Raw genomic sequence first — 19,971 nt, 5'->3', positions numbered from 1 at the left:
AAAGAGGGGGTTGCTTTTGAGACAGAGGGGAACTTGGGGAATAATGAGCTTTGCAAGCATGAAAAAGAGAAAGGACCTTCTTGTGTTCTTCAGTCTGTCTCAGCCCTCTTTTCAAATCTTTTTTTCACGCTTGATAAGTTCAGCATGAGTGGAGATTCCTGTGGAGACGGAGTTAACAGAGACTTTGCCTCTCATCGATCAATAAGTCGACGTATTTAGGCCCGTCTCGTGCCCGCCCATCTTTTTTAGTTTGCATTTTTTGTCACAATTACATTGAAACTATTCAAAGTTTATGTGGTCATTCTGTACTCAATGGAAACTGAACCCCTGTAGTTTGATGAGGTAATTATTTACCATGTGACAATGTTGCAACTGGTGCACGGCAGCTTTGGGTTATGAAAGAGGTAAAATAGACAAATACATGTTTGGAGACAGAAGAGGAAAAGTATATATAAAGAAACAGTAAAGGAAAACAATAAAAAGATAAAACACCGAGGCCAAAACAACTTTGAGGGGGGATGATTCAACACAAACAGAATTATTAATGATCTGGAAGCTAAATGGCAGCAAAGTGCTATAATTCACTTTGTGTGTGTGTGTGTGTGTGTGTGTGTGTGTGTGTGTGTGTGTGTGTGTGTGTGTGAGTGTCTGTGTGTGTGTGTGTGTGTGTGTGTGTTTGTGTGTGTGTGTGTGTGTGTGTGTGTGTGTGCAGCCAAACTGAACAATACAGCTGTTCGACACGTATTCAGATTATCCAGACACACACACACACACACACACACACACACACACACACACACACACACACACACACACACACACACACACACACAGAGAGAGACACAATAGATGGAAGAAAAATAAGATTTGTATTTGTAAAATAATATTTGAAAATAATTGCACTAGACTTGTAAAAAGTAACTCAGTTGAAAACTAGTTGATTGAAAACTTTTATCAAGTTATTTTTAGTTGTGTTTTTATGTTGCATCCAGATAGTTTGGAGATAGATAGAGAACTGCCACTTTCAGCAAATTGGTGTCCTAGATGAATTTCAAACTATTTTAAATCACTTGTTTCCTGAATGCATCGTCAGTATGTGACGAAACTTCACAAATTCCAGAGAAACATAAGGAGGGTTTGAAATATTGCTTATCGAATGGATCACGGAGGCGCTGGAGTCATTCCCAACTGCCGCTGAGTGAGAGGTAGGGTTTAACCTGAACTGGTCGTCGGTGGATCATAAGAACACAGAGAGAGACATACAACCACTCACTCGTACATTCACAACAATGGGCAATTAATCGATTTTTTTGGACTGCAAAGAAAAAAGCCCACACAGGCATGCGGAGAACATGCAAACTCCACACGGAAAGGGAATAGTCGGAAACAATGCAGTTATGATCTCCCTCGGACATCCCTCGGGCCTCGACACGCTTAACAGCTTTTCTCAACACTCCGGTCACAGGACGTCTGACTCACTTACTGGTTTAATATTATAAAGAACCCATCATTCGTCAGGCTATTGTTTTGTTACGGCTGCAAATTTGCTGACTGACAAAATGAGAATGGACATTGAAGGAGAGGCCTTGCGATTCTCTCTCAAGGCGCTGTTATTGCTTTCCACTCGTTGATTCTCACTTATAGGGAGTGGCGCCTGATATGCTTACTCGCAAATATAACCTGCTGAGAGTATTTACACGTGAATTTAAAGTAATGTGTTCATTAAATTGTCACTTATTTGCACAATGAGAGAATGAAACTCTTTGGTTGCTGTCTATCTGATTAGATCTCATCATTTGAGTGAAAACCCCTGTGGATTACGATTTGTGCGAGGATAGGATACTTAACAGAATTATAAACTGTGTATAGACTGGACACCAAAACACAAATAACTATAAACAGCTGGTATTTTGTAAGTATGTGAATGTGTGTCTACCTGCTGTCCTTTTTACTCTATTAATTTATGGTTAAGTATATGATTATAAATAATCCATCCATCCATCGTCTACCGCTGGTGACACCAGACATGATGAGGTTCAAGCAAACCAAAGATCATAAACATACCGCATGTATAAGATTATCACTAGTATTTGTTTTTGTTACTTCTAAAAATGCACTGTTGCTCAAAAGCAGTGCTCCATCCTGGGTGCAAGAAGACAGCTAGGATTTGGGTGGGACCTTTATCTGCAGTATAATGGTGAAAATAAATTACATTTGGTGTCTTTCTCTGTAAAATTGTCAGATAACCTTCACTTTAACTTGTACCCCTGACAATATAATGGAATCTTACACAATGGCTCTTTTGGGATAAGATAATTTGAATCATAGAAAAGATATAAAACTTGCACAAAACCACATCTCTGATTTTAAAAAGAAGGATTACCAGTATTGTGTTTCCAGTGTTGCTTTAAATCTGACGTAAAAGGACAGCCTCTGGCAGACTCATCTCAGACTAAAGTTGGATTCACTTCTTTGAGGGTGTGCCAAAGGTCATTGCTAACCCCCGCCCACCTATTTAAATTTAAGAATATGAGGTACATTAATGCATATAGTGTTCCCTTATTATGTCATGGAAATTTCCCTTATTTGGGCAAATTCTATTCTATTCTATTCTATTCTATTCTATTCTATTCTATTCTATTCTATTCTATTCTATTCTATTCATGACTGGCTGATTCAACCCACAAGGCTACAATCACACAAAAATGTACTTGAGCTCCACAAGCGCTTTATATTCCCAATGTAACAAACCTCAAAACGAAATCAAAAGAAAGACAAGATACACATATGTTGTGAATCCCACTTGTGTGGTGAATCACTTTTGATATGATAATTTTTAGGCACGGTTGTATGTGTTTGGATGGGATGGCCGATTGCACGGCTAAAGACCTGTGCAATAAATATAGGAACAATCATGTAGCTTCAACACGCTAATACAAAAATAGGCAAGGTCTTTTCACGTAATGTGAAATCATTTCAGTATTTTGGTTTTCTCGCACAGTTCCCTGCACACTATGCTATGTTATGATGCAAGGTTCGGGATTTTTTAGTTTTTTGGGCAATATTCTTTTGATGATAGTTTTGTTCAGCTAACCTCTTTAATGAGTCCGGTTATTCTCCTTCAAGTATGCTAAAGTGGTGCTTAGTGCTGATGACTTCAAGGCAGAAACACCGGTCTGACAGTCATGCATGTGTGTGTGTGTGTGTGTGTGTGTGAGTGTGTGTGTGTGTGTGCGCGTGCGTATGTGAGGAGAGAGAGAGATGGAAGGGTGACCTGGATCTGAGGTCAAGATCAAATAAAGGGTCTGTAGGTCAGACAAGGTCAAAAGGTGCAATCCTCCTGTTAATGGATAAAATCTGCTAACTGCTAACAAACTGGCAAGGGTAGATTGAGATCCAGTGGAGGTTGGACTCACCGGCGAGCGGCTGACCACTAGTGATCAGACGGAGAGAAGAGTCAAGAATGCAGGGGTTTTCTTTATCTGGGGGTTCAGTAGAAAGAGGAAGTGGAGGGACTTTACCTGCCCTCAGCTGCTTCCTGCTCCTCCCCCAGAAGAGCTTCAGCTCCAAGTGAACGCTTTTGCAAACCAAAAAATATTTTCAGAAGAACCTTGGAAGTTAAAGTTAAGGATAATAATGACATGATCCTGAAGGGAGGGAGCAACCTTGAGAAGCCAGAGTTACTTCAGACTTTGCTTATGAGAAGATATTTAAATCGTGAAGGTATTAGAGATTATTCAACAGAATGTTGTCGCTCTCATTAGCCTGGTCAAGAGAGAACAACAGTGTGATTCACAAACACATACATGTCACGGTTATTTTCATACCTATGCCAGGTCTTTAACTTGTCCAGTGGAGTGAGGAAGCAGAGGTGAGCTTACAAGATATTAAACTCAACTGAAACTAAACAGGCAAAGTAAAATTACCAGCATTGTAAAGTCAAGATTTTGCAAAACATTTCAGTCTCCAAACCTCATATTCTTCATGATTTGAATTTCTAGCATGTATTTTTGCGTCATCCTTTTGTCCTCCCGTGTAATGCATTTGTGGAAGGCATGGCATGTTCTGCAAGGAAATTGATGAAGCACAGCTGCTAAGGATTCTATCAAGATATCATTACATATCCAGTTTCACAACTCCTGTGCAAGATTGCGCAGCCAACTCATTTACACTCACCTGTTTGGAGAAGTTCTCTCTATCTCTCATCTCCATCCTCATCATTCCATCCCTTAAATTGTTAATGCACTGCGCAAACTATCTCTTACCTCTGAATGTTAATGAAACTATGACTTTTCTTTAATTATTATTTCACATTGCACTGTACATAGCTCAAAAATCAGCCAGCACAGATTATTTCTTACATTTATCTGACCTTTTTTGGACAGGAATTGTTATTATAAATTAACTTTTTTTTCCCTTTATTTCTGGCTTCTGTATACCTTCTCTTTTTCGAAGATGCCGGCTGTTGAATTCAGTAAATAACAGATGGAAAAAACTGAACAGACAATGATCATTTTCAACTGTAACGCATGGTTACGCATCATTTGTGTCGAGGTTTTCCTCTTGTGTGTGGCTGTTTTATGATCCAAAGAAAAAGTGCCATTATGAATTTAGTACTGGTAAAGTTTTTTTTTTTTTTGTGAATTCTTTGATTATAAATGTTCAGTTGACCTCCTTTTATGAGCTAAGTTCATTCATACATTCATTATCCATACCACTTATCCTGCACTCAGGGTCACGGAGGCGCTAACCACTGCGCCGCTGTGACGCCCAAGAGATGAGTTATCTGAAAAAATCTTGTTTTTCAATTCATTTGAATTTTTTACATTTAAAAACGGAAAAAATATACTATTTCTTTTACAGTTTGACTGGATGCGCCAGGAACTCTTGGACCCCAAAATGAGTTTTATAACTCTCCCAGTACCTCTGACCAATGACCTGGTGAAAACCACAGTGGTTTGGATGCTGCTCATATCTACAGAAACGATCTTTCAACTTTGTGTGTGTGTCTGTGTGTGTGAGTGCACCTGAAAAGCCAAGTCCCCGGCTCCACCGGAAAGCTTTAAATCAATATCATACTATTCTTCCTCTTCACCGCAGCGACCCATATGGCATCCGTTATGCAGCCATTCCAACAAGCAACAACGGATTCCTTTGTCTTAGATTGATGGGGTCTGTTCAACAGAACCTCTGAAACTGGACACAAAGAAAAAAAGACTTGCAGATCCTGCTACAAAGCAATCAAAAATGTGTGGGTGACAAATTGGCACGGTTCCGAAAAAAAAAAAAAAAAAAGTAGCACCTCTTGCGTTTGTGTTTTCATCACGGTACGGGAAACTAAACCGTTCTCACACCCTCGGGAAAAAAAATACAAATTATTTTACTGGTTGCAAGAAGCATATGTACAAGGGTTATCCATGGACAGTCCATGAGTTGTATATAATAATATAATTCAGCAGTGATGGTTTGAGGCCTGGATATAGAGCGATACAGAGACATGGACAGATAGCAATCTATAACCCATCTGTTAGTACTACATAACGACATTATTGGCGGTTTCATAAACATCAGAACAAGATCATGTCCTCACCAATGTATTAAATACATTTTCTTTTGCTGGTGTAAAAATATGTTGCTTCTTCCTGTAATACTTCTGAAAAATGTCTGGATTTAATTCTGCTAGGGCTTATAGGTGGAATTAAAACACCAAGGCATTTATTTCCCTGTCATGTAAGGATCCATTCATTCATTGCTGAATATGGACGGTATAATATTTCATAATATCTGACCATGTAAAGTAGCTGGAACAATTCATGCTCACTTTTTGTGAAATCATTCAATTATTCAAAAAAGGGCTGAGCTTCTTCTGTTTAGCATCTCCAAAGGAAGAAACGGTAATTATTTGTTATTACCACACCATGTGCAATTTGTACAAACTTTTCAAGAGGCTGTTTTAACTGTTTCGAATAACAGATTCGAGAAAATTGGATAGCAGCTGCTTTAGTACTGTATCCACTCTGAATGATTTCATCAGCACATCGGCAATCTTACACTCACACACACACACACACAAACAGGCAATGGGGTCTCCATCTATCTCAGCACAACCTAGTGTGTGAAACTCTAGCTGGTCCCGATTGCTCTACTCGGACCGTCGTTTAAAATGGGAGTATCCTCCTCCCGTGGGGGTGATGTATCCAGAACAGGTTATAAGATCTGGACTCTACAGTGGCCCTCTGGGGGCAAACAGAACTGGGACCACATTGTTTGGCTGCACCATTGTGCAAAAGGGTTTCCCATGGATCAAATGTTAAGGACTTTGGAGGGGTCTCAGCACACTTGTTGCAGTTGCTCAATGAGTTTGATGGGAAACGAGGCTGGTCACACACAGTTTCTCACTAGAGTTAATAAGGCCACCCTGGAGGAGGTTGCCGATCACCTGGACACAGAGGATGGACATCATGTGGAGGCGCAAATGCTTGGAAGTCGTGCAGGAGGAATAAGGCTCAACTCTGAAGAGAGAGAATAAAAAGAAAAGTGTGATTAAAGGAAGCAGAAAAAAAACAGGAAGTCTAGACAGTCTAATTGTAGCCGGGCACAGAATTGGAGTTTGGCATTTTGGTCTCATGGACATTTCACACTTGTGCAGGATTTTACATGTGTCACTGTTATGGCTTTCGGCATCTTTTTTTTTTAAACACGTTTAAAAAACAAAGTTGTAACGAAACCGAAAAATCCTTCGCTTCTGGGAAACCTTGCATGGTGTTACTGTGTCAAAATGAGAAGGAACTAATAAATCTCTGTTTGTTTTTTTTCATCCGTGGAAATGCCAACCTATGACATTTTGATTTGTCAGCAGTATCTCTACAAATCTGGATAAAGTTTAAATACTCATTGATATGCTGCTAATTGTTGTCAGAGTATCAGGGCAGATCATTACAAGCATTCATTGAAAATGAATGACTTTCCAAGCTCAGCAGGTGACAATATAATGCTGCATTTATTCAGGTGACTTGTGATTTTACAGTACATTGTTAGCTTGCATGTGAGACAAATGTGTACAATCCACATAAGAATTTTTTTTTTTATTTTACTAGATCAGTTTTTAGCCCATTAATTCAAGGCCTAATAATGAACCTCAAGCAGCGTGAAAACACTTCAACTATAATTACCCTGGTCCAAGGTGAGGCTTATCATTTAATCAGGATTACATCATGTTTTAACAAACATAGAGAGAGTAGAGTAACAGGTTTTCCTGTAAACTTAATCACAAAACAAATGATGAATATAATTTCAAACCACTGTTGAGTTTGGCACAAGGTCTATTGTCAGTTTCACAATTATGTGGCTGGTGCTGGTCGGGGAAGTGACAGGAAACCCGAACCATTCATTCTCTTCTTCATGAATAGAATATGAAACCTCACTTTTTGTACACATTAAAGAAGCTACATGGTTTCTGAATAAAAAAAAATAATGTAAAAAAAAAATAAAACAATACAAAAGGGTGAAAGAAAGAGATCAGCCTCTCATCTTATCAAAGTTTGGTTTCGGTGTCATGGGCTCTGAGTTGTAAAGCACTCAGGTGTCCGATGAATGGGATGGTTTCTATTATTGAAATCTGATTATTGTTTACCTCTGATGGCTGGCATCATTTCAAAGAGGTGGAACTGGATTAATTTTTCAGAATCTAATCATTATAATCTAAATTTAGATCGACTCTAAGTTCATCAACAAGAGCATCATCGAGTTGATTTGTTTCTGCAATTTATCGATGAAGCTTTTAAAATCTGAATAGAGAGATCAGGGACTTCCTTGTCAGCTGAGCCTTATATTTATAGGGATGTGCTTCAGTGAACCTTTCAAGAGAGGTTCATATTTCCAGGGATAAAGTTTTCACAAATTCATTACCTCCATCTAGTGGTGGCTGTTACAACTGTCCGGCACTTCGATTTCTGTTGGACTTAACCTGGCATATAAATTAAATAACAGTATCAGTAGTTCTGCATTAAAAAATGGCTGGTAATAATTATCTTACTTTGTAATCAATCGAGCAGAGTGGGTCTAGAAAATAATCATTTTCAATTTTCCTAGTTCTGGGTCTCAGATAACTGGATTTGTATGAATATTCTTAAAATTATGGCTTTGCTCACGATTTTTGTATGGAAATACTTGGTACAGAAATAGAAATGGGCCCTAGTGTTTCTACGGCTTGTTACGGTAATCCCGCTGATGGTAAAGGGTTAAAGTGGGAATGTAGGTTGACAGATGGCCTCACTAAGTACCTGTCGATGCTGCCATTCATCTGCACTGTAACCGTTTGGATCAGGCCACTTAGCCTCCCAAGAAACAGACAGATGGAAAACAAGACAACAGTGTTGTCGGATAGCAATTCTGCAAACAGACCAGCAACCTAGGTGCAACTTCTCCCCGCCGAGGCTGACGATGTGCCAAAGGCATGCACTGGATTCATCTGTGTGAAATTTTTTTCTGAGCCAGATGGAGCTGGACAGTTTTCTAGAGGAGTGGCCAGAGTCTTTGGACATTTTTGGGTTGGTCTGGCTGGATGCGCTTGGTCTGTCGACAGCAAGTGAAGACTGGTCTGTTTGTCTGAATCTGGTAGAACACATGTTTCTGGACCTGCTGGGCCATGTGGACTTTTTACTGGAACACAGAACTGTATGCTTCAATGTGATGGGCCCTCTTTATTCTGATGACCCATATTGGTGGATATCCCTCCTTGTCTGAAGAGAATTCGAAGGCGCTTTTCTTTATTGACTTTTTTTTTTTGTTTTGTGATTTTTTTTTAAAGCAACAACCATCGTTCACCACTGGAACTGTAGTTTTACTTCCCTTTTCAAAACAGTGGATCCTGATGGTGACAAAAAATCAACTCCACAGCATCACATCTGTATATTCATTTTGTGAATGTTCCGATAGATTAACTTAATGCATTTCTAATAGTCTGTTTACAAAAAGGAAAAAGATGTTAGTCTTGTCGCTATCAACCAGGAACATCTCTTTATGCTGATAAAATAAGAATTGTATTATTTTTTTGAGATTTTACATAACTGAACATGCACAAGCCTGCAAACTTATCAAGACAAGGCATTCAAAGTCAGGATTTGTACTGCAATGATCTGCAGGCCAATGGAGAACTAATGGATAATGTGATCAACAGCAGTGATTTTACATAGTTATGCTAGTGTGTGTAACAAAACTGCCCTGGTCATTGTTTTCAAAATGCGCTTTTATACTTGGACTGTTTATTTCAACCTCTATCCTTACATAAGTCACTGGGATAAAATGTGCAGTATTTCAAGGTGATATCCATCTGTATATGTGTCCAAATGCCTATTTGCATTGCTTGAAATTCTGTGAACCATTTAAAATTTTCACTGCATAAATATGACCTAACGTGCACTCACATGCTTGAAACTTCAGTGTAAAGCACAAAGGTGGATAAATACATATGAATTTAAAAAGTGCTCACATACTTTTGAGATGCATCCATAAATTTTACATTTGGTTTCTTGTTCATTTTTTGTATGCGTACACATGGGAACTATTCTACACTATGGCAGTTTTTATGAGGCGTCTGAAGAAAGCTTGAGCAATTACAATTTGAACTGGAATATAAAGAATGGAGATGCTGGGGATTGAACCCAGGACCTCATACATGCGAAGCATGCGCTCTACCACTGAGCTACATCCCCTACTGTTATTCCCTGCAGAGCTCTCTCAATTTTTTCAAAAGACTGCCTGCATCATGGATGGCTAAGTCAACTTGAGCCAGAAAAAAAAAAAACACCAGATCTGAGCTTTTATTGTTCATATTTTTTTCTTGATAGTTCACCTAAATGTTGTATTCACCTCTCATTTCTGTGCAAAACTATAATTAAATATTGCACTGAGGAAACAATGTATTGTGTGCATCATAACAAAACTGCTGAGTCAGTATTTCAGCTTATAAAATGCAGACCCACGGGAGTTTCACAAGAAAACGCACTGGTTGCAGTCCAGGCATCCTAAACTGGAATAAACCCACTTCTCCATGACCATGAGTGACCAAAACAATATGAATTTAATACAAAGCATATTTTATTTTATTTTAGTTAAATTATTATTATTATTTTTTTTCTTTGTATGGAAAGAAGCTGGATCACTAAGAAGGAACCCACATGGATGCATGAAGACCGTTAACTTTTTGAACCCTGCTCCACAGTGACAGTCAATTCATTTAGGAGTTTACTGTGTTCCGTTCCATCTACATGACGGTATTATCTGTGCTGCTCCCAGGTAAAAACTAAATTCACCTTCACGGGTGGAATAAAAGAGGATATGAAGTGGAGAGGATGCAGAAAAGAGAGTTGGACAAGATGGAGCAAGATGAATGTTGTTGTCTGTTCAACCCGTGATTCTTTTCACTTTTAATGCAGCTATTAAAAAAAAACAGCAACAAAAAAACAATATATGCACAATTAAGCAAGAATGCTATAAAAGAAAGTTGATTGAAATGAATACTATGATAGAAATGAAACTGGATTGCTCCAAACGTAATTCAATATCAAAAATAAATCAAGTACAAGTAGACAAAAATAATAACCAGATAATTTTGGATGAACTCGGCCTGGTCAAATGCAGCAAAGCTTAGATGGAAGGAAGAGCCAATCCTTTCCCTTCGCCTACAATACCCAGGATTCCGCGCTGAGCCGAAGAAAACATACTGTGACTTCAGCTGGAAGGACTGCTCTGCATGGTCTTGCGCAAAGTTGGAGTCAAAGGTTGTTTTCGATAATCGCCTTCCTCGTCCGAAGAGCACAATGTGACTTCACATTTATAGTTTGGTTGTTTAAAAGCCTGTGCAGAAACGCCAAAGGTAAGAAAAGTGTAGTTGGTTTTTGAAACGTGGAGCAGGATAAACCAACGGTCCAGGGTTCTGCGTGATCGGTTATTAAGTTTTTAAGCTTTTGAATAAAACCATGATGACTCTTTGAAATTTAAACCTCTTTATTTGTCTTTATTTACCTCGGGATTTTCAGAATAAACAAGGGTAAATCGTCTGTATTTTTTGTAGTAGTAACAGTATGAGGTAAAAGTCTGGTGCCGTTAAATCTAGCTTTTATCACTCATTTATATATTTTTTTAATTTCCCACATTCACTGTTTTATCAAGACCGATCTGATAAGGAAATTTTGTATTAGTGACTCAGCTTACTGTACCCACTCTTCATCTCTTATGCTGGATCAGAAGTGAATCCTTGCATTGTATAAGGAGTTCCCCTTTCCTCCGTCTCATTTCCCCTCCAGGATGAACAACATGACCTCCTGACATCCATCAGTCCCTTCATCACAATGAGTGCAGTTGCACTTACAGTCGTGGCCGTGGTGGTTTTCCTCCTGGCCCTCGGGCTCCTGCAGCACTATGGAGACTTGTGGAAGCAGCAGCGGGTTGCATTGCTTGGGACTTTGCTCTCTTGGTACCTCTGCTTCCTCATCGTTTTCATCCTGCCACTCGATGTGAGCACGGTAAGGATGATGTTAAATATTTGCTTTTGTTACGTGTGAAATTTTTTTATATTTATGTAGGGGGATTTGATCATGTCTTGCCACATGGAAATAATCCATTACACTGTGATAGAAAGGTTATTTTACGATATCAGAGTTTTCTCCCCCTGCTTGTCTTCCAGACGATCTACAAACAATGTCTTCATGACAGTTCACATCTTCCCAATCGGACAGAAGCTGGATCGTCTGTTTATCCTACTATACGGTAAAAAAAGGACTATTAGACTGAACGGTTCTAAAACAAGTGTTTGCTAAAGTAAAAAAAAAAAATTGTATATGGATGTGCTTTCACAATTTTTAAATTTCTGCCTGTTGTGTGCTTTACCTCAAGCATGGTTGTTAAAAAATTACCCATAAATGGCAATGGTTGTTTTTCATTGTCTGTATATTTGGTCTGTCATTGGTTGCGGACAGCAAGCGTTGAAATCCCGAATGTGCAGAAAAACTTGCAACCGACAAAAGAATGAATTGAATGGCTGTACAAAATAACAACCCTGTGAAGCACTTTTACCTGTATGGCACGCAGTATCCCCTCGCCTAACAGCAGGAATGTCAGGGGGATCTGTCTCAACTGCCCCTGCAAAGCACGAATATGCAAATGAAGTGAATTACAGACTCTTGTAGGTTGTGAATGTTAGTGGGAATGTTACACATCTGTTTGTCATAATCAGAAAAACTTTATTTGTTCCCAAGGGGCAATTGGGGGGCACATGGGGTAGCAAGATCAACATTGTGAACATCAAGAATAAAATTTAAAAAAGAAAAAGAGAAAAAAAGGAAAAAGAATTATATATGTGTGTGTGTGTGTGTTTGTGTGCGTATGAATAAATTACTATACAAAAGGCCTTAGATTAACAGTCAGTTGGTTCATCTTATGTTATCTTGTGCCACAGCTATGACAGCATAGATTGCATCCAACTGAAGGAGCAATAGCTTTGCACACATAGTAAATAATTAATCTTGCAACAACTGATTACCAGTCATATTTTTCTCCCCATGTGCTTTATGATTTAGTTGTCGGATTTTCTTTTATTGTTGCTTTGGTGGGCAAGTTATGTAATATGTTCTCCCATGGTTTAAAGGATTTTTACAAGAAAAAACAGACAAGACAAGATTAACTGTCTTCATATTTCTTTTCAGTTGTAATCAAAATCTTGGAATACTCCAATTTTTGAAGGTGACTCTGTATTATATAATTTACTTCCCTATAATTACATATAAGACCTAAATTACCCTGTGCTAAAATCATAGAGACATGTTATATATATATTTTTTTTAAGGTTTTCCATTACATTTAAGCAATTTCCCCCTGGGATATCAATAAAATATTCTGATTCTAATTTAAACACTTTACTTATTCACTTCACTTGTTTGGAAGTTGGCTGCAGCGCATTGTCTTGTAAAAGCCTTAACTACCAACTTTTCCTTATCAGTAAAGGGTCAAAAATTCAGTCATTTGTAACATAAGCAGTTTACACTTGAGATAACACTGGCGTCTTGAAAAAAAGTTTAAGTGAGTTGAGTCGCCACAATAAGGTTTATTTGCAACTTGTACTATATTGTGATTTGTGTGTATCTTGTAGTGTACCAAAGGTGTGTGAAGAGCCATGGAGTTATATACCAGACGGTGTTCTTCCTGTCTTCTGGACAGTTGTGTACTGGACTTCTCAGTTTCTTACTTGGTGAGATCTGTCGTTCACAGTCGCACAAAATCAGTATGAAAACACATCCACATTGGTTTTAATGATCAGTGCACTGGAAAAAAAACAACACAATCGTGAAAGTTCTTTTTATGAGTTTGCAGGTTGCTTTTACCCTTCATGCTGTCCTATGAACGCTCAGGAGCTTTCTCAATTGTTGGAAAAATAAAAGCTGCTGTCATTGAAAACGTTATATACTACAGTACCTACCTCCTCATCTTCATCACTCTGCTCATTTATGTGGCTGTTCACCCGCAGTGGCATCTGACATGGCAAGTTCTAGGATGAAAAAGTCGAATGACAATGTTTTCTCTACTATTAGATGTCAGTTATTTAACTCTTAATTAGTTATTCAACTATATACATGTTTTTTTTTTTTCAGGCAAGAGTTGCAAACAATTGGCATTACAGCTGCAAACACTTGGGGTCTCTTCCTTCTGGTGCTGTTGCTTGGTTACGGCTTGGTTGAAATTCCACGCTCCTATTGGCGCTCATCATGCCACGGTTACTTGTTGACCAAAACCTACTTTCAGGTTGCCAAAACAGCCACAGAGAAGGCGCAAGCTGATGAGAACTTAGCAAATGTTATGGAGGTGAGATGGAAAGATCGAAGATAGATTTCCCAGAGCCTTAACATTATAATATTTGACTTCCCGAGAATAGTAAATGTGAGATTGGTTATTTTAATAGCAACGTGTTTTAAAATCAAAACAAGTTAATGCTCATGTTTATTTGCCCTCCAGCACTCCCTAGGGGCCTACAGCGAAACATTTTTTTTGATTTGCTCTTGAAGTTTTCTCTTTTCTCACAATATTTTTCACAACACCTTACAACACTCCTTCCTCCATTCCTCTACCAAAATACCTATAAGGAGATCCTTTGCCTTTCACTAAAAGTGAAAGTTTCACTAAAAACAATATTTATTATGATTAAATCTTGAATATGATCATAAATATACAATAACCAGGTGATATATTACAGCATGTCTTGAAAAATGAATATAAAATCTCAATGTCATCTTGTGACACTAATTGCAGGGATCAATAGTTCATAAAAGAGCCTTTATGTTTAAGCAAAAAACTACAACCATAAATGTAGCTCCAAAACAGAGCAATTGGGTTAGATAACATGTTGCAAGGGAAAAATTAAGTCTTCGAATGTAACGTAAAATCTATGCCGGATAATGGAGAAAAAAAATTGGAATATTCTTCATTTTCAGAAAGTGTCAGTTGTTCACGGATCTGTCAAGTACAACCACTGTTTCAGGAAATTTGTGGACGTCATTTTGACAAAGGTAATATTTGGTAATTTACTCATTAGATCGACTTGACAGTGGACTGTGGAGGTCTGTATTTGAATACCTTTTCATTTCAGTGCCCCACTGAGTACCAAGAGGAGAGGAGGAGGGACCTAGAACCGCCTCCTGGTGAACACAATGTCCTTCCAACCAAAGGGGGCTTAGTCCAGCTTCACAAGAAAGTAATGACATAATCTAAACAGCATTATGAACTGACATGGTAGGAATATGATCAAGATATGCTATTGTTGTGTGTATATTTGTGTGTTTGCGTGTGTGTTTCAGGTCATTTCTGCAGTGCAGCGACGTAGTCAGACTCATCTTCAGTGGTCTATTGTGTTAGATCGGGCTTTACATCTTGAAGATGTTGCTAAGAGTCAGAGCAGCCCCACCCAACACTTCATCCACAGTTTTTGTACAGATCAACATAACAGCTGGATCCGCAGGTACCTCTACTCCTCTAAAATTGGTGAGTTCCATCAATAACTCCTTTGTAAAATCCTGTATAGGAACTATGATTATAATCTTATAATATATATCATAAATAGCATAACTTACATTAAATGGTAGTGGTTTTTGTGTGTCCTTTTTCCAGAGTGGTTTTGGGAGTGTTTGCTCAGACAGGGATTGTACAAGCTATTGGCCGTGCTGCTGGGTCTCCTCTCTGCAGCGGTAGTCTGGTCTGAGTGTACTTTTTTCAGCACTCGCCCAGTTCTTTCCATTTTTGCTGTTTTTATTCAGACTGCTGAAAAACAATATGACTATATTTTTATTGAGGTTGGTACCCAGAGAGTAAAGTCAAGTTGATAGAAGCACATTGACTTAACTGAATGTACAAGAGCCTAATAAAATCACATCTTCTTCTGTCTGTCGTGTATCCATAAGATGGCATCCTTTGCCATCATTCTCTACTTGTGCATATGTGTCTATACTACAGTGTTCAGGATCCGGATTTTCAATTACTGTTACCTGGCGCCTCACCACCAGACTGATGCCTACAGCCTGCAGTTCAGTGGCATGTAGGTTGCAAGTGTTCATGTTCTAACTGCAAGATGTGTTGTAGGTTATAACTCAAATCCTGGAAGAATTGCAAATGCATTTTATTGCTAAATTCATTTCTATATGTATTTGTACATTGACAAAGTCTGTTACCATTCTGATAATGTGGAGGAGTCATTACAAAAATGTAAAATATGAAAATATTCAGTGGCGGATCATTTTTAGTAACATTTATAAATACTGAATTGTTTAATCAGAAGTAATTACTATTTTAAAAGCCTTACTTTGGGAAATAATAGTGTGTTGAGTCTTGTTGCGTTGCACATGTCGGATGATATCGGGCTGCTTCTGTGTTTTTTACTCAAGGTTGTTTTGCCGTTTGACTCCTCCTTTGTGCCTCAACTTTCTGGGACTGATTCACATGGACTCTGCTATTTCACACCAGGACAGAATACAGACATCCTACATGGCTGTGGGTCACACACACACACACATACACACACACACACACACACACACACACACACACACACACACACACACACACACACACACACACACACACACACACACACAGCGTATTCCAATTAGAGTAATGGGTAATTATTACAGTACAAGAGTGTGAAATTAGATAGTAGTCAATAGTCAGTGATTATCTCTTGTGCTATTTACCAAAGGACCAAATAAACATCTTCATCCTCTGTTTATTTTTCTGTTCCTTTTAGATTATGGGCCCAATGCATCTGCTTTCCTTCATATCTGAAGGATTCTACATCTACTATCCAATGCTGATTCTGCTGCTTTGCTTTGCAACTTTTTACAAGTAAGCAAAAAAAAAACAAAACATCATTGTATAATGTAAGTTAAGTTGACCTTTTTTTGTCTCTATCAAACAATGTAATAGTTTTTATTGAACAACAAGATGCAGTTTCAGGTTGCTGGTGATAGATTGTTCTGCAAACAGATCAGACCTGACCCAAAGGGGGGGGGGGGGGGGGGGGGGCATCAGAACAACTGTGGTTGAGATACATATGCTTGGGCTATATTTCTTTGGTTGATCTTGATAAACAACTCAATAAAACTCCTTGTGAGGGTTTCAGAATAACTATTTGGGGTTGTAGGACCATATCAGAGGGGAATGGGGTTCAACCAACATGAGAGAGTGCCCCAAAAGCAAAAGGCTTAGCTTTTTTTTTGTTGATTTCTTATAGTAACTCATATATTCTGGTCGCTTCCAATAAGATCTGAGAAAAGTCTAATTTGTACAAGAAGTCATTTAGTGAGTTTAGATTCATGCTAGAAAAGCACAACATAAAAGAGGTGAAACCTCACCCACAATAACCAACGTTTTACAATGAGAAGAACCATCAATCAGTATTTGAGTTCTAACTTTCCATATACTTGAAATACCTAAACCTTTTGCTTTGTGCACATATACTTGTTTGCTGATAATGGCCACATTTCACAGTCAATGCATTTAATTTGTTAATAGACAATATTCACTTTTTTTATATTTGTATGATAATAGACTTGACATTAAACTGCAAATGAAAAAGAATAGAAAAAAGAAACAGTGATTTGATCAATGTTGTATGCATGTTAATAGGTTTTTCAGTGACGTACGTGTATCTGGGTTTGTAGTCTCGGCTCACGCTGTTTGAACCTCTTGGGCTACCATCAGTATGTTACTAATGATGATCTGATCTCTGACCTTGTGGATGAAGGCAAAGAACTCATCAGAAGAGGTATTTGCTCTTGTGATCGCTGTCTATATCTGACTGTGCTGTTAAACTGCCCAGGTCCTTACAGTTGATTTTGCTAACTCCACCATGACTTGTCTTGATGCCATCTGGCATCAAGACATCAACCCTATAAATTTACACTTACAACGAATTGGCTGCAAAGCGTAACAGAATTTCTACAGTCTTTGTTAACTTATGCATCCATGCATGCAGCACTTTAAATTTTAAGTGGTACTATAAACATGTTTATATGCTTACTGACCTGTTTTAATCAGAATGACGCTTTTTTTCATTCTTCATCAGAGCTCTAAATGTCTTTCTTCAATGTATAATTTGCTGTCAAGCTGATTGCATTAAACTCCACATTAATTGCTGCTCTCAGGTATTAAGCGCCAGCCTAAAAATGTAAGAAAAAAACATTACGAGTTAAGCAACAAAATATGGCCAAGATCCTTACCTTGTAATGTCAGCAGATCACATCAACATTTTTGAAATCCAAGGTCAAGGTAGTGAGATCCATCCAAATATGACAGATGCTGCAGCTTCACCCTAACACAACATAATACTGATGGAACTGGTTTGCAATTCATTTATTAATTTTTCATTATAGAGCGAAGGAAACGACAGAGAAGTGACAATGCAGGAATCCTGAGCTGGGTTTGTAATTTGACCTCCATATACATAAATTGTGTTTTTTTTCCTATGGTGCTATATTTGAGCAGAATGGAACCCTTTATCAAAAGTGGATTGTGGTTTCAAAAACCAATTTGGAAGTAAAACGCTACACTATTTTGTGATATCATACACACACACACTCTCAGATCCTTTCTTCGTCTGTTAGGGATATGTTAATAGCATAACACATTTCCAAAAAGCTGGCAAAAAATATCATCTGTAATCAAATCAAAATATTGTGTCTTTTGAGTTTGATTTTGTGTTTTTGCTCAGAGGGAGCGGCATGAAGCCCGATGGGGCACTCATCGGAGCAGAGCCGGTTACACAAAATTAAAGGATAGCAACAACAGCCCAGTCACCGAGACCAGGAATGGTGGTATGGATTTAAAACTGCCTGAAAAAAACAGTTTTCTGTGTTTTGCTTTCTCTGGCTATGGAATAATTCAAAGATTTGTGATATTAATGATATTTAATGGACCGGTCCAGGGTGTACCCCTCTCATCCCTGTCTTAGGATAGGCTCCAGAATCCCTGCAACCCTAAGTGGAGGATAAATGGGGGATAATGGATTTGGATGAATGGATGGCTGAATGAATGGATGGAATTTAACAGTAGTTGCAGTACTGCAAATGCCTTATAGAGGGCAACCTATCTGCAGTGATGACAGACTCCACTGCACAGAACTGCAAGAAAGCGAACCAGTACATGGGAAACAAAATATCAGCAAAATGAAGCAATCAGTCTGATGACCCAAGAAAGATTACTTACTTTTGCAAAAAGATGTTTCCATCTATCGTTACATTGGATTCCATAAAATTATCACTCAGTAAACCAAATGTATTTAATTTGGAATGATTTTGTCTTATAGTCATCACTTCAACCAGACCAGAGCTAGAGAGGAATGAGCAGCAGTCCAGTTTACTGCAAGACTATTCTAGCAATGGAGGTTCACCAAACAAAAAGTATGTTGTCATTTTTTAGATTCATTTATTTACTCTTATATAATATTTAATTGGATTGTAATGATGCTCAGGCCTGCAGAGCTGGACCTTATAATGCCAAACAGATTTCTACAAGCTCTTGTTTCTGTCTCTGTAGATACAGCGGGGGACGTTACCTCTCTTTGTACGACTCTCAAAGTGGACAATTTGACGATGTCTAATACACACACAAAGGACATGGAGGGAAAGCAAGATGAGAAAAAAACACACTACAGTGTCTAAATATATTTATCTGTTCAGGTAAAGAAGAAACACATTGAAAATTAATGTGATGGCTCCTTTTTGTAACTGTTTACAGTGATTAGAAACCAAAGGGATTCTGAAGTACAAAGAAAACCATTTTGATTGTGGCATATAGAGTGTGTACCTTGAGGAACAATGGAGAGGCAATAGTGAAATTATATCACTTTTATATCATGTATCTTGATCTGTAAGAGTGGAATTTTTTTTGTCAATTAAAACATTTTTAAATTTTGTATTGAAATGTGTTTATCACCTGTCTATCACCATGCTTATCAATGAAAAGTTTATATCAATTATTTTATAGTATGAATTTCATATTAGTCTTTTGTAACAGCAAGACACAGCCGTTTCGAGCCTTGACTGAAGAGATTTATGGGGACATTTCATAATAACCGACTCTTCTGAAATTGTTTTATAGCTGGCAGAAAGTGACATGGCAATTGTAAATCTAACCAGTAGCAGATAAGTATCTTAGCATCTCTAAAGAACAGAATTTGTTACCGAGAAATAATAGTATAATCCCATTATACACATTGGACTGTTAAAATATAAGATTTATTTAGAGATCATGATCTTAATTTTCCACAGTATTTATTCCAGGAGTTTACTAAACACAGGTCTGAGCTCAAGGTGTGGGGATTTTATCCAGACTCAGCACTCACTTAATGTGGCTCACAAGATCTCCCAATATCATTTTTGGATCCAAATTGATGCAGTACTCAGAGAGTGTAGTTTCCCCTTAGAACCCTAC

At 38.1% G+C, this 19,971-nt stretch overlaps 1 protein-coding gene and 1 non-coding gene across 5 annotated transcripts; one reads left to right on the top strand and one right to left on the bottom strand.

Annotated features, from left to right (window-relative positions):
* Positions 1–9,641: 9,641 nt before the first annotated feature.
* trnaa-cgc (transfer RNA alanine (anticodon CGC)) lies at positions 9,642–9,713 on the bottom strand. The gene has a single exon. It is a non-coding gene; the product is annotated as a tRNA-Ala (tRNA).
* A 1,012-nt stretch (positions 9,714–10,725) lies between these two features.
* lmbrd2a (LMBR1 domain containing 2a) lies at positions 10,726–19,461 on the top strand. Of its 4 annotated transcripts, XM_086173807.1 has the most exons (18): positions 10,726–10,876; positions 11,307–11,525; positions 11,687–11,769; positions 13,148–13,246; positions 13,369–13,536; positions 13,647–13,857; positions 14,484–14,558; positions 14,639–14,743; positions 14,847–15,030; positions 15,157–15,338; positions 15,447–15,580; positions 15,927–16,032; positions 16,286–16,383; positions 17,202–17,305; positions 17,913–17,959; positions 18,251–18,353; positions 18,845–18,938; positions 19,075–19,461. In XM_086173807.1, exons 2-18 carry the CDS (start codon positions 11,352–11,354, stop codon positions 19,136–19,138), a joined length of 2,031 nt encoding a protein of 676 aa, XP_086029933.1. In that variant the 5' UTR covers positions 10,726–10,876; positions 11,307–11,351; the 3' UTR covers positions 19,139–19,461. The 4 variants fall into 4 exon arrangements, 2 of the variants coding, with proteins under 2 accessions (XP_086029933.1, XP_086029934.1); XM_086173808.1 differs by lacking the exon at positions 15,157–15,338 and having other exon boundaries at positions 15,499–15,580; XR_015108796.1 differs by lacking the exons at positions 18,251–18,353; positions 18,845–18,938; positions 19,075–19,461 and having other exon boundaries at positions 17,176–17,305; positions 17,913–17,962.
* Positions 19,462–19,971: the final 510 nt, after the last annotated feature.

The sequence above is a fragment of the Fistularia commersonii genome, chromosome 26 (assembly GCF_037954325.1).
Source record: "Fistularia commersonii isolate RoL2024-O1a breed Wild chromosome 26, RoL_Fcom_v1.0, whole genome shotgun sequence".
Lineage (NCBI taxonomy): Eukaryota > Metazoa > Chordata > Actinopteri > Syngnathiformes > Fistulariidae > Fistularia > Fistularia commersonii.
Note: the sequence above shows the minus strand (reverse complement) of the source record. Positions and strands in the feature narration are given on the sequence as shown.